Source organism: Rhamphochromis longiceps, linkage group LG12 (assembly GCF_057381845.1).
Source record: "Rhamphochromis longiceps isolate RC_006_pf linkage group LG12, R_longiceps_female_GT1.1, whole genome shotgun sequence".
In the NCBI taxonomy this organism is placed as follows: domain Eukaryota; kingdom Metazoa; phylum Chordata; class Actinopteri; order Cichliformes; family Cichlidae; genus Rhamphochromis; species Rhamphochromis longiceps.
This window is the reverse complement of record NC_140568.1, coordinates 39732375-39745879: the sequence shown is the minus strand read 5'-3', so window position 1 is coordinate 39745879 and position 13505 is coordinate 39732375. Positions and strand designations below refer to the sequence as shown.

The 13505-nt window shown below is 40.3% G+C and overlaps 1 protein-coding gene across 14 annotated transcripts in view; it reads left to right on the top strand.

Moving 5' to 3' along the window:
* The window catches only part of camk2b1 (calcium/calmodulin-dependent protein kinase (CaM kinase) II beta 1), a 79636-nt gene that overhangs the window by 42767 nt on the left and 23364 nt on the right, over positions 1–13505 (top strand). For 12 of the 14 annotated variants that reach the window (XM_085426314.1, XM_085426306.1, XM_085426313.1 and 9 more), the window contains exon 13: positions 7942–7979. In XM_085426314.1, coding sequence (XP_085282440.1) covers positions 7942–7979 — 38 coding nt within the window. Of the gene's footprint in view, positions 1–1055; positions 1152–7941; positions 7980–10250; positions 10284–13505 lie in introns of all 14 variants that reach the window. The other 2 variants (XM_085426315.1, XM_085426304.1) reach the window with 2 other exon arrangements.

The window sequence follows — 13505 nt, the reverse complement described above, 5'->3', positions numbered from 1 at the left end:
ATTTTGCATATATAAATGTGTGTATACGTCTGTCTATAAGCATGCTGCTTTAGTAAACATGACTCACAGCAGCTGATTTAACACTGCAAGCATCGGCATGGGAAGCAGTCTGAATATCCACTAAACAATCAGTCAATTCTTAAATCCCCCCACACATACACACATTGACCCAGGTGTGTGGCCTGCCTGTGCGACCGCTCTCAGAGACCTTTTTTCCTACCATTTTTCCTCTTGTGAGAAAGCAGTACTCAAATATAAGAGTAGGTCAGCAGGTGAATGAGTCAGAGAGAAAATGAGACAGAGTTAAAAAAGTAAAAAGTCAGAGATAGGCTTTCAGAGAAAGATAGCTGTGGCACATTACATCAAGGCAGGATCCAACGTCAGTGCTTTATGCAATGGCTTGCTGTATTTTCAGCATATATTATGAATCATGTGTTACACAAATCAGTTTCAGTGTCTGTGCTGGTACAGAGGTGGTTCTATTTCTCATCACATTTCAATGTGTAACGTACCAAATAAAGATGCTGTCAGGAAAAGATGATGTTTTTTAGTTTAGTTTTAAAAGCACAGACGCTACAAATCTAACACAAACTAACTGCGGCTTGATTCTGCATCATCATTGCCATCATCATCCTAACATTAACACTCTTCTCAGGTATTCTTTGAGACAAATGGCAAGATTTAAAGTGTCCCACATGGAAGTAAAGATTTGTGTCACTGCCTGATGTTTTTCTGTGGATTCTTCTGTCAAAGCAGCGACTCCGTTTATAAAAATGCTTTCAGTGGTCTGTGTATATAAATTAATCCTCCTTCTAAACTAATGAGCCCCCGTGTGTCTCCGCCCCTTTTGTTCCTCACCTGTTATTTCCTTCCCCCACCCTACCTGCCTACCTCCTGTTGTATCCGACTCCTCGTCAATCACCTTCTTACTAAATATCACTCCACCCTTTCTCCATCTTTACCCCTTGTTCCTCTTTCACCCTTTTCTCACATCCCTTTCCTCCTGGCTTTGTAACTCTTTCTTCACGTGTGACTGGGTATTTGACTCTTAACAGTGGGCAGCAGGCAGACCACCGCTCCAGCCTCTGTCACTGCAGCTGCAGCAGCTGTGGCTGCAGCCGCCGGCACCACAGCAGGGCTGGTGGAACAAGGTATCACGGTGGCTCACCCAGGGCATGCCACCCCTCCCACCCTGCCCCTTGTCTGCACCTGTCTTTGACTCTTTGAACTTCTTCTTCTTCTGTTTTCCCTTTACTCAATCTTCTCTGCTACCCCTCCCTCCTTTCCGAGCATGGGAGTTCAGAGCATGATGGCTGACAACATTGCTAACTACACCTCCCCTCATCTCAACAGCTGCAGTATTAACTATGCTTCCAGCTAACTATTACCGTGTTTTACATACGACAAATGAAAGAAATTTAAGCTTTTTCCTTTTCACATCTATTATGTTAATAATTTTTAATGTGAAAGAGTTTTGCTTCTAAAACATGTCTTTAAAATACTCATTTAGTTTCTTTTTGATAACCTGTTATTGGACATTTATACAAATTAATGACTATTTAATAGATTTTTAATTACAGATACAATATTTGCATATTCTATTTTCAAAAGATTGCAGTACATTTAAAAAATCCTGTCACTTTAAAAATAAGCTGAAGAAGCTGTATAGCAATAATGATATATTTTTACACATAACAATATATTCTTATAAAAATGACTGGAATTTTACAAACTTTAGTAGCACTGACAACACCAAATGTTTCCATATGACACCAAACGTGACATTTTTAAAACCAATTTACAGTCAATGTGCACTATATGCTTTTTTTCCCCCAATGTAAAAGAAAGATACCCAACTTTTAATTTAAGCTAAATTAATTAATAAAACAAGGATTTTTACTTACATACAATGTTAAGATTTTTAGTTATAAAAGTTTAATTGGCGAGCGCTTGAGATGCCCCATATCCTTTTCTAGAGGATCCTGAAACACATAACATAGGATCATATTAATACATATTTAAAAATATCATTAGAAATGCACTGACACAAGAACAACTAGCAGAGTAATATTAAAACAAACACATACGTTCTCTCCCACTATACAAACCCACACCTTCTGTGTCTGCTGGTAGTGAAAACGCGTAAGAAATAAAATAAATAGTCCAACATTATGACTAACTCTGTCTACTCCAAGTATGTTAAAAAGAATGAATATAAGGCCTATTTAATGTTTTAATGTAAGTTTCTTTTAATGTAACTGGGAAGTATTAATGGTGATCTGATCTATTGGTTTATACATATGTCTCTTCTTGATGTTAAAAACACCACTAACTTTAAATTTAATTTGGTAAGAAAGACTGAAAACATTTTTGTTTAATGAGAAAACCAGAAATTAATTTCCGCAAGATAACTAAATATTACAGCTTCCGTCTTTTTCAATCTATGTTTAGGCTTTTAAATTTGAAAAGGACATAAAGAGTGGAAGCCCAGCTACTGCTGTCATTTACTATGTCAGCACATCTCTCATCTCCTGTCTGGGATTTGATAGTTGCTTCAGAGCCCATCACTGCTCTGTCATTACCACACACCCCTGTTCATCGTATTATCTTCATCTCTGCACAGAGTCACCGAGCATGGCCCAAACGCACTGCTGTCCTGTCTCTCAGTTTCTCTTTTTTTCTCCACTCTTTTCCTGCCATCTCAGTTGTGCCATCTCTGTCATCACTCAGTTTTACCCCATTTCCTTTTTCTGTATTCTGGCATTTTTACTTCTCTGGACATTGTTGATTCTTGAGTCATCCAATACTTTTCCACAACTTCACCAGTTTCACTCCCACTTTCCCTGTTTCCTCAAATGTCACATCTTACCTTTCCCCTCACTCCTCACTCTTCTTTCCCTTTCTCTTCTTTTCTCTGTCTGACAATGACACTGGAAAGTTCACCCCTGTAACTTTAAGGATGGAACTGCCTGAGAGCTGTCGGTGAATGCTGCATGGGGCACTGGACTGGTGCATGCGCTGCAACACAAGGGGACTCTGGTGCATGATGAACACTGTAAATGATGCAAGGCTGGGCTTGTTTTCATGAAGTCGAAGCCTTTTAAAGTTGTTGTTTGTTTTTTTTTTTTAAGATAAGTCCCGTATTAGTACTTATTCAGTAATTGTGTTGTGAACTGAGCTGTAGGTTTTACAGTCCAGTTTCGTATGTAGCTGTATTGCTGTAACATGTAGTCATTGGTCGTTGGACCAATGTTTTAATTGTAAATGTTGGAGCCTTGTTGTTTTACTTTTCAGACTGAATGTAAGGCTTTGTTTTAGACAACCAGATCTAATTAAAGTCTGTTAACTTCAGCTTAATTTTTCAGTGGTGAAACTGAAAAGTGCTTTCCAAAAAAAATGCCTATTTGTAGTCCTGTAAACTAACCAATCACATTTGAGCAATATTTAGTTGCCTGTACATAACAGTCCACGTTGAGAGCAAGAAGTATTTTCCAGAATCCAAAAACAAGAAATCTTGAACCATCTACATCTGCCCTATCCAGGTATCCTGACTAAGAAAAACTCCAAAAACTTTACAAGGCTAAGTTCACGGGTTCCCAGATTGCAGTTGGCACATGCATTTCTGGATAGTTTAGACCAGATAGCAGTAATTGTTTGGCCTAACCTTGGCACATGCTTGCATGATGCTTTGGTCTACATGTGGCCTTGACTCAGGCATTAACTTGTGGCTCCTTTAACTCAGTCACAACTCAACCACATATTGGTTTGTTCTCAGGTGTGCTGTGGTATTTTTTTCCCCCACATCAGACCACAGAAGACTCACCATAACCTATTTCAAGCCCACTATGTGGTGAATCAACACAGTGGTCATGTTTTAAGAAGTTATGCAAGGCAAGACAAAAAAAGACTTCATCGTCTGTCTAAACATATTAAGACAAGAAAATGATAAAACTCTGCAATGGCTGTATCAAGTGGTTCAGGTTGACCTAGCTGCCAAACAGCTGCACATCCAGCTGATGCACAACAACCTAAGCAACTCCTATGAGCTTTATATCTTCCCTCCTGACAAATGTAACTTAGCTTGTAGCTTCAGCAACCACTTCAAGAAAAATGTCTATCTTACTTCCTCTTTTATTTAAAAGATGTTAAGTCTGTTAAATTGAAATGTAAGCTTAAAAGCCTCCCTTCACAGACCACAGATCACCTAAATTTTTTACCGTATTGTTCCTTGATGCCATTGTGCATCGGGGAATGCTCATAAGCTTCTTATCACTGTACATTTGCTTAGTAGGGTGCCCGTTTATGAACAGCAAAGAACTTCATGTGACAATCTAGCGTTGAGCTAAGGAGACAGAAACAGTGGCTGTGTCCTTGTTTCTATAATCTACTGGGACACCACCGTCCTCTCTGTGTCCCTCAGCCTCCACGAGACTCCGATCAAATATTTATAGTGGACTGCCTCTCCATATCAGCCTCACTTTGCCTCACTGGATTACTAGAGGCCTTGTTCTTTTACACGTATTCATACATTAAAAGTACAAGTAAAATCTACTCAAACTCACTCCAACATCCTGCAGGACAGCAGCGGACAGTCTTTTAATCTGTCCTGGACTGTGTTATATGAAGAAGATATTGAGGGGCTCTTCATTATAGGCATATCTCTCCATTAGCTTATTCCGTTATGTGGGACTTCATGTGAATCAATGCCCATCCCTGCTTTGTTCTTGCAGTGGTCCATCTTGCATGATTTTAATAGAAATTTATTAGTGATGCCTTTGATTTAATCTCTTCCTCCTCTCTCTTCTTGCTTCATGTGTAATTTGTGGCAAGGTAAGGAGCACCCCTTGCTTCTAAACCTTTGGGTTGAACTAAGCTAACGTTGGCTCTTTTCAGATTTCCACAGCTATGCCTGGAACTTAAAGACATTTTTGGAAGATCCAGTTTGACTGAAAAATGTCACTTTGGAAAGCACATTTGAATACCTTCATCACTTCCACTCATGTTCTCCTTACTCTTCCTCTCTGCTCTCATATCCTCTCATTCTCTGCTAAGCCATCAGAGAATACGAGAGAATGAACTTGACACTATTTCTGACCCCATTTCTTCTCCTCAGTAACAACCGGCCTTTGGAAGGAGACTGAGGAAGAACAGCACAACAATTAAACATGCACATTCATGCCTTCCTCACATCCCTCCAGATTACAAAGTGCTTATTTATCACTTCCTATTGCTCCGTTTTTGGCTGCTGAATATGCAAACCTCACTTCAAGCACAATATACTGAATCACTGAGGCAGAAAAGAAAAAAAAAAGATGTAGTGTGCACACCCTATCTTCCATGTATTTTTCTCTCTTGATCTTTATCTTAATGGCTATTTCAAATGTGCTCTTATAAGGATACAGTTTAAATTTGGCATGGCCTGCAGTGGTCTTTGAAGTGACCGCTCTCTGTTTGGACTTCTGCTCCCCCAAAGAAATCAGCATACAGTCCGAATTCTCATCGACTTGAAGCTTCTGATCACTCAGTGTAGCTGCTTTGGTACATGTTTTGAAATGGAAGTGGGGAAATCAAACAGGAGGTTGATGTTCAGAGAAAGAGGAATGAGGGAGAGAGGGAAGGAAAGAGGAAAAAGCAAAAAGAAAAGAAAAAACAGCCAGACTGCCATAAATAGTGTTTTATGTAACATGGCTGGATACTGATGTGATTGCATCTGATTAGACTTGAAGCTGCACTCAGGCTCTTAGCAAAAAGTCACAGCAAGCATCTATGGAAGTAACACTGAGAGGAATCCAGCTTTTTAACTCCCAGGTGATCACAGCTAGATTATTTACTATAAGATAGGCACACTATGGCAGTGATAATGTAAACATCTTTGTACAAGGTAACCTGTATGAGATCTATGTATAGCACTGACATCTATACTAAAGCAAAACAATATTTCTGAGAATCTTTTTTTTTTTTTTTTCAAAAACAACCCAATTTAGGTATGTTTAAATATATTTTATTTGCCTTTTGAGAAGGTAGATTTGTGCCTTCTATATCATGCTCTAGCTATTGTCTTCAGGAGTAATTGAGTAATTAAACTAACTGAGTTAAGTGTTCACTTTGGTAAATTAAGACACCGCAGACAGAAAATAATGTTCCTATTGTAAAATAATAATGATGATCAAAATAGGAACTCTAGAAGTCATAACTATGCTCTCCTGAAGTCATTTTTCTATCCTTGTGTTGGTGTTTACAGCTGTAAAATACCAACAAGCAAGAAAGTGCATTTTGGTACCAACTTTAAAGCTGTTGAATTGCACTAATTTGCACGTCCAATCTCATCATCTGGTGTCGTGTTAGTGTTAATCCTCTGTCCACATCCCCACAGATGCAGCCACAGGCTCCACTGACCAGCAAGCCAGAGTCTGGCTCTTACTTTGGAGCCCTCTGGGTGAACATGTAGCTATCTAATGCAATCAGACCACCTTACTTTCTGGGCATTAGCAGTGCAGTCACAGTAAATGCCCTGCGGACTGTCTTCTGTTGACTACACGCACTTTCCACTGTTGTAAAGGATTATGGGTATTATGCTCATCAGTGGACTTTTTCTATAGTATCTTTCTTTCTTTCCTGCTTTCCTCCCTCACCCCCTCGTTCATTACCCCTCATTAGAGAGCAGACTGAACACTAATCCTCCTTTGGGCCTCTGTGGAGTTCTTTAAGGCAGGGCTTATTGTTGGGTTTATGGCTGCCGTGTGAGGCAGCCATCTTTACTTTGACTTCCTCATGGCTTCAGGGAGACTTTAGCCTGAGAATTCCTGTGAAACAATGCAAATGGAGAGTATTTTTATTTCACTGACAACAGCGTCTTTGTGCCAACTATTCTTAAGACAAACTGATGTGAAAATTACATATTCGGAAAATTTCTAGTCTGTCTGCTTGTAGCCTGTTTGAGTGGCTCGGGGACTACAGCGGGCTGGCTTATAATTGAAAGGTTGGTAGTTCAATTCCCTGGCTCCTCCGCTTTATATGCCAACTTCTCTTTGGGAGCAATACTGTTCCCAAGGAGACAGTGAGATTTGTGTGGCTGTTTAAAAGCATAGAACTACAGCTACAGCAGCCTGGTTCAACTCAGCTGTTCATCGAAGCGGTCACACCCCAACCCTGAAGCCTTAACAAATGAATGAGTAAAAACAAAACCCAAAAACCTCCCATCAAACAGTTGCTGTCAAGGGGGAAACTATACATAAAGCCCCAAACTGTTTTTTACCAGGCTGTAAGCACATTGTTGACTAATATAATGGTGGGCATTTAACATAAGAGTCAGTGGGGATTGACTGGTATTTAAAGCCAGCCTCAATGACCATCTTTAAGTACTGGTTTTTCTGCACTGGCTTAACTTTTCACCCTGCCACTTTGCAGTTTGACTACCTTGACATTAGTATTACACATCTTTGAGTTGTTGTACATTTGTAGTTCTATGTAAGCCTTATTAAGAAAGGTTGGTTTTAACTTTACTTTTCAGGCAGTCAAAGAATTCAGTTTTACAGGTAAATCCTGTTATGAAATTGGGGGGGGGAAGATCAAGGCAAGTTGTTTGACTAATAGATGAATCAATATACTCATACTGTATCCATCTGTAGACTCTAGTAAATTCAGGAGGTTGTAGTTGTTTAGCTTTGAGTCATTTTGTAAAAACACTTTTTTTTTTAAGTTCAGTGTGCAAAAGGTTCCCTTTCTCTTTCAGCCTCAGGCAACCTTTACTTATCATTACTCAAAATAGACTATTACTACTAAGGTCAGTAAAGAACATTATTTCAGTCAAATCCAGATTATCTCTGAAGGCTTCAATGTAGGTTAAGGTTGTAGCTCATACCAAGACTCACTGAGAAACATGGAGTTGCTATTGCTCAGCTACACCTTTAACTGGTTGTTTTTCCCTGTTTGTCATTGCAGCAGCCAAGACTTTGCTCAACAAAAAGGCAGATGTCAAGGTAAGGGGCACACTCTTACTTCTCTACCTATCTCCTTCCTTGACTTTTCCTCCTTCCTTACATTTTCTGGGCTAGAAACTCTGCTTCTTCTTCCTCTTCCCCATTTTTTTTCTGCTCGATTGTTCATTTCTTTCTTAATCTTGCTAGTCTCACTTTTGCCTACAATGTCTTTCTTGTCATGTATGTTCTGTCATTGGATGTTTGTCTAGTGTTACATGTAAAAGTTGTGTTTTTTGGCTTGAGGTGTTGTGTATCAGAATGAGAGCTGCTGGATTTTTAAGTTATTATCTAATTATTTTATTAAAGTGAGTGGCCCATTCTGAATACACATCTGTACACACATCTGGATGTGTGTCTACATGTATGCGAGTCTGTGTGTGCTATGCGTATCAGCCTTCATGCCACTTGCCAGTGCACAAGCCTCGAGTAGCGCATCCTCCTGAAAGGACCTCTTATTTTGATTTAGCATTATTTAGCTCAGTGCCACCTCTCCATCTCCATTATTAAATCTAACCATCTGTCAGCCCTTCACATTTTGTTTTTTCATCACTTCCTCTCTCTCATCCCTCCATTTCTGCCTTTTGCTCCTCTTTCAATGCTTCTTTTTCCTCCTCACCCCATCTGGTCTTTAACCCCACATTCCTGTTCATCCATTTAATGAAGATCTCTCACATCCCACGCTCTCACATGCACACGCTGCAGTAGCACATCCCACACACAGCTATCATGAATGTGTCTGTGTGCGCCACGTACATGCAACGTGCTATTCATGCTTCTCAGCATTATACATTATATTAGGCAAAGGTTTGGGCACATGCACGTGGACATGGAGGTGTGTGTGTGTGTGTGTGTGTGTGTGTGTGTGTGTGTGTGTGTGTGTGTGTGTGTGTGTGTGTGTGTGTGTGTGTGTGTGTGTGTGTGTGTGTGTGTGTGTGTGAAAACATCCCATTTGTTTATCAGCTTGAAAAGAGACTGAACGTGCAAACGGGGCTGTGAGCATGCCTGCACACAAGTGTGCGTAAGCGTGGGTGTCCATGCGTGTTACACTCATGCGCAGCATCGAGTGTCCATGCGTGTGTGTATGTATGGATTTGGTGTGAGTGTGTGTGCGTGAATGTGTCCCCCCCCTCCCGTTCCTCCCTGCGCAGTCGGTTCAGCAGGGAATGTGACTCCGGTTCCAGGAATAGCTGCCAGTCTGGACCCTGGAAACTCAGACGACAGAAATAGACGCTTACTTCCACTGCGGCGCACTCATTGCCTAGCAACAGGCTCCCCACACACTCGCCCCAAACCATTTCTAAAGGCGTCTTCTTCATTTGCTGCCGTCCCTGCTTGCCTCCTTTTTCTCCCTCTTCTCTTGTTTCTTCTTATAATCTCCAAATGTCCTTTTGTTCCTTTTGAAACTCTGAGCTCCTCTCATGGTCTTCTCCTCTTCCTGCTTTTTCTCCCGCTGGCTCATTAATGCCTAATGACACCTGACGCTTTTCAGTTGTAGCACCTGTCCAGTGCAAGCAAGCGGTCTCTCTCTGGCACTGGTTGCCCACCACCTTTCACCTCCTTCAACGCCAGCTACTGCTCAGAGGAACCAACATATTCTGCATTTTAAACAGTGTTGTTATATGACACACTGTTTATCCTTATTAAGTTTACACTAGTTATTATATACACAATGTGCAGATTTCTTTAGATTAAAAGCTGCAAAACAGTTTTAGATGAATGTAAAATAACAACATTGAGAACATTTATTTTGGTCTCCGATAAATTATTGATGCATTAATGCAACATGTAACAACAAAATTCAAGCCAGTTGTGATTTTAAATTTAAGATGAAGTCTGGGAAAACACTTACATAATAAATCTTGCAGTTCCTTGTCATGCTATTTTCTTACCGTGCCATCTTCCCTTTCACTGTCCCCGAAGCAATAGGTTGAATTTTTGCCTTCTGACTCTTCCATGAGCTGACTCCTCTTCTAATTTTCTCTCTCTGATGGCCTTCACTTCAACCACTGCTCCTTTCACTTCTTTGAAGGAGCTGCTCCTCCTTTTGCCTTTTCTAAGCTGTATAGGAACTTCTCTTCACTTGCCATCAAAGTGTACAGCTTTTGGTTTATGCTGACAAGTTCTATTTTGCTCTTTGTTTTTTAATTTCATTTTTTTTGACAGTACACTCACTTGTTGTTTTTTTGGTTACTTTATTTTCCTCCCCATCCCTCCTTCTTCTACCATCTGCTCATCCATCAATAAATCCATCCATCAATTGCCTGAGGACAGAAACGCAAGTCCAGCTCTACTGTCCAGTATATGGTGAGCATGCTATTTATGCATTTTGCCATGTCACTTCTTTTTTTGTTCCATCCCTTATGGTCTCCTTTCTTCCTTCTGTGTAATAGATTTGAGACTCCCTTCCTTCACTAACTTATTATTCTGTGGCACAGTGGGTGCCGATTCATAAATCATTTTTATTCAACAGCAGTCAGATGTCATGTAGGCACTTCTTGTTAAAAATGCTCTGGTGTACACGAGGTAATGCATTTTACATGACGGCAACAGCAGCACCTTGTTAGGAACTACAGAGGCTGAGTAGCTTCTGAGCGGCAACAGCTGCCATGTCACATAAAGAAAATGACAGCGTTAGAGCTGGGCGATATGAGATTTTTTCATATCACGATATGTTTTTTTCATTTCAGGCGATAACGATATCTATCACGATATAAGCCAAATAACTATATTTGTAAGATTTAAATGTGCCGTTGCTCACAAGTAAAATGTGAAATAATCAGCAGCTTGTTTTTAAATATTTATTTCCCATAATAAGTTCAACAGGGTAGATGTACTTAAGGAACATGAGACTTTTTCAGATAAATAAAGGCAAATATTGCAAACTACACAAAAGACAGCCGCTAAAGCGTTTAAGTTTCAAAATAGAACAAACGAAACAGAGACTACTAAATTGTCAATTCCACTTAGAAACAAAGTATTAATTCTAAAAATAAATCTTAGTTTGTTTTACAGAAGAACAGACAAAACTGACTAACTTTTGTCAATATCAAATAAACAGAACTAAAAGGAAATTCTCAATCTCTCCTTGTTGTATAGCTGAGCCTTTCAAACAGTTTTAACAGTTACTTTAGTCTGACAAAAGCCGAATGACGAATTAGCGCTTCCAGTCAGAGACCGAGGCTACGTCCACACGTACACGGGTATTTTTGAAAACTGAGATTTTCCGTTTTCGTTTTAAAAAATAATCCCGTTCACACGTAAAGGCAGAAATGAAGGAAAACACTGCTATGAACATGCCAAAGCAGCAGGTGGCGCTAGATTCCTAACCGTGCAGAAATGTTGGCCAATCAGAAGTCTAGAAGCCTCGGTGGGAAAAAGTAAACAAAGCTGGGGCATAGAAGCAGAACCGAGTCGTATGTGTGGACCGACAGTAACTGTGTGTATATGTAAGCATTTAAACACTGCAGAGAGTAGAATTAACAGTAACAGTATTGTAGAAATTCATTTCACCGAAACAATAACGTGGCGCACAGTGTGACGCATGCACCAGTTTATTGTATTTCCAGACTTGCTTTCGGCACAATTTACAGTGCACGCTACTCTGTTTTTTGTCAGACTTGAAATAGCCGAAATACCTTCACACTACGGAACTTCTATGGCTCTTCCGTTCGACAATCTCTCCGGCATTGGAACCATCATCTGTTTTCTCTAGTCGGCACACTCATTTCCTCCATTATGCGCTGGCTCCATTACCCGCTGGCTGCTTCCCAAACAAACACACGTGCGGCTTGGCACTTGTGCTGTACGTAACAAGTCACGCGACGTGAAGCTGCGGCTGTGATTGGTTCGGCTCTGCGCTACTTAATTTGGATCGGCCGACCTTTTTTTTTTTTTTTTTTTTTTTTTTTTTTAAAGAGGACAAGAGCGGCGAGGTCTATCGCGATAGCTTAATTTCTCTATCGAGTAAAAGTTATATCGCGATAGATATCGTTATCGTTCTATCGCCCAGCTCTAGACAGTGTATACAGAAAGTTATATTTCATTGACAGAAAAAACCAGGCACAAGTCACAGCAATGGTCTCGCTTGATTGACAGGCCGGGATGATCGTTGCAAAGTACGGCGTCACGAGAATACTCTGAAAACGTAATGGAAGCAGGGTGTTTTAGTTCCATCAGAGTTACTCCAGGGATGTTGCTCCAGATCTGTCAGGCACACACTTTTAGAACGGAGCCAGTACTTGTAGTTTTGAGACAGAGCCCTTGAGTTTAACAAGGTGCATACTTCAAACAAGAGTAAAAGTATAATTATTTAATCCTCCACCTCTAAGAACGCTATAGTTTTCACCTACTACGCTGAATCTGTAACCTATGCTGACCATTCACAGAGCAGATGCTGCAGCAGCCGGGCAGTAGGGCTGGGCCATATTATACCGTTCACGGTAATACCGGTATAATGTTAGGCAACGATAGGAAAATGAAATATCGCGATAGAATGGGAGTAAAACGCGCATGCGCGGTGCCTTTGTTTTCATACGCACATGGCCGATTGTTGAGTGAAACAGATGAACCAGAATTGGTTTGTAAAAACGGTGCAACTTCCGTGATGTGGAACTGGTTTGGTGTTTGTCTGTCAGATACACAACAAAGCACATTTTTTGCAGAACATGCAAGCGGCCGTTGTTATTGTCATATTTGTCGGACTAAGATGCTCTTAAATCTGGGAGTAATCTGGGTCCTAAACTCCGTATGCTTCAGGTCAAACAACACTGCAGCATCACTTAGAGTTAAAAACTGTCTAAATTCTTTCATCTTTAATAAAACGATCAGCATTGCTGCTTTACCAGGTGTAACTATAAAGTTTAACTTCCAGGCATCCATGAAAACAAAAGTTATTACATTTAACGGAGTTAGAAGTTAGCAGGAAGCTAGCGGAAGTTAGCTCGCTAGTTTCGCTAGTTACCTAAGCATGATATTGCATGTTCTGACTGAGAGATTTCTGAAAAAAATCAAACGTACAGCTCTGCTATCACTTCCAACATAAATGAAGACAGGAAACTAAACAGCAGTGATGTTTGTAGGGTTACTGAAGTTGGGCTAGCTGGTATATAATGATGTGCTACGTGATCGCTAGCGACACAGCTATGTTAGCATAACATAAACAGTGAAGCTGGAGGACAAACACTAACACTTTTCCACTTATAAAAGTTAACGTGAAGGTTCCTCATGGTTAGAGACAAATGCAATCGCATGGCAGGATGCTGTAAACGGACCAGACTTCAGTCAGGAGAACAACTGAGATAATCCATCCACAATACAAGGTTAGTCATTAATATACTGCAACAACATGGGAATAGAGCAGCTGCCAGAGAATTCAACATTAATGAATCAATGGTACAGAAGTGGAGGAAGCAAGAAGAATGAGTTTAATAAAGTTTGATTTATCTGACTGCCTTGTTTCGCTTAATGTGCCTTATAATCCCGTGCACCTTATGGTCCGAAAAATGCGTACTGCACACTGCAGTTTAA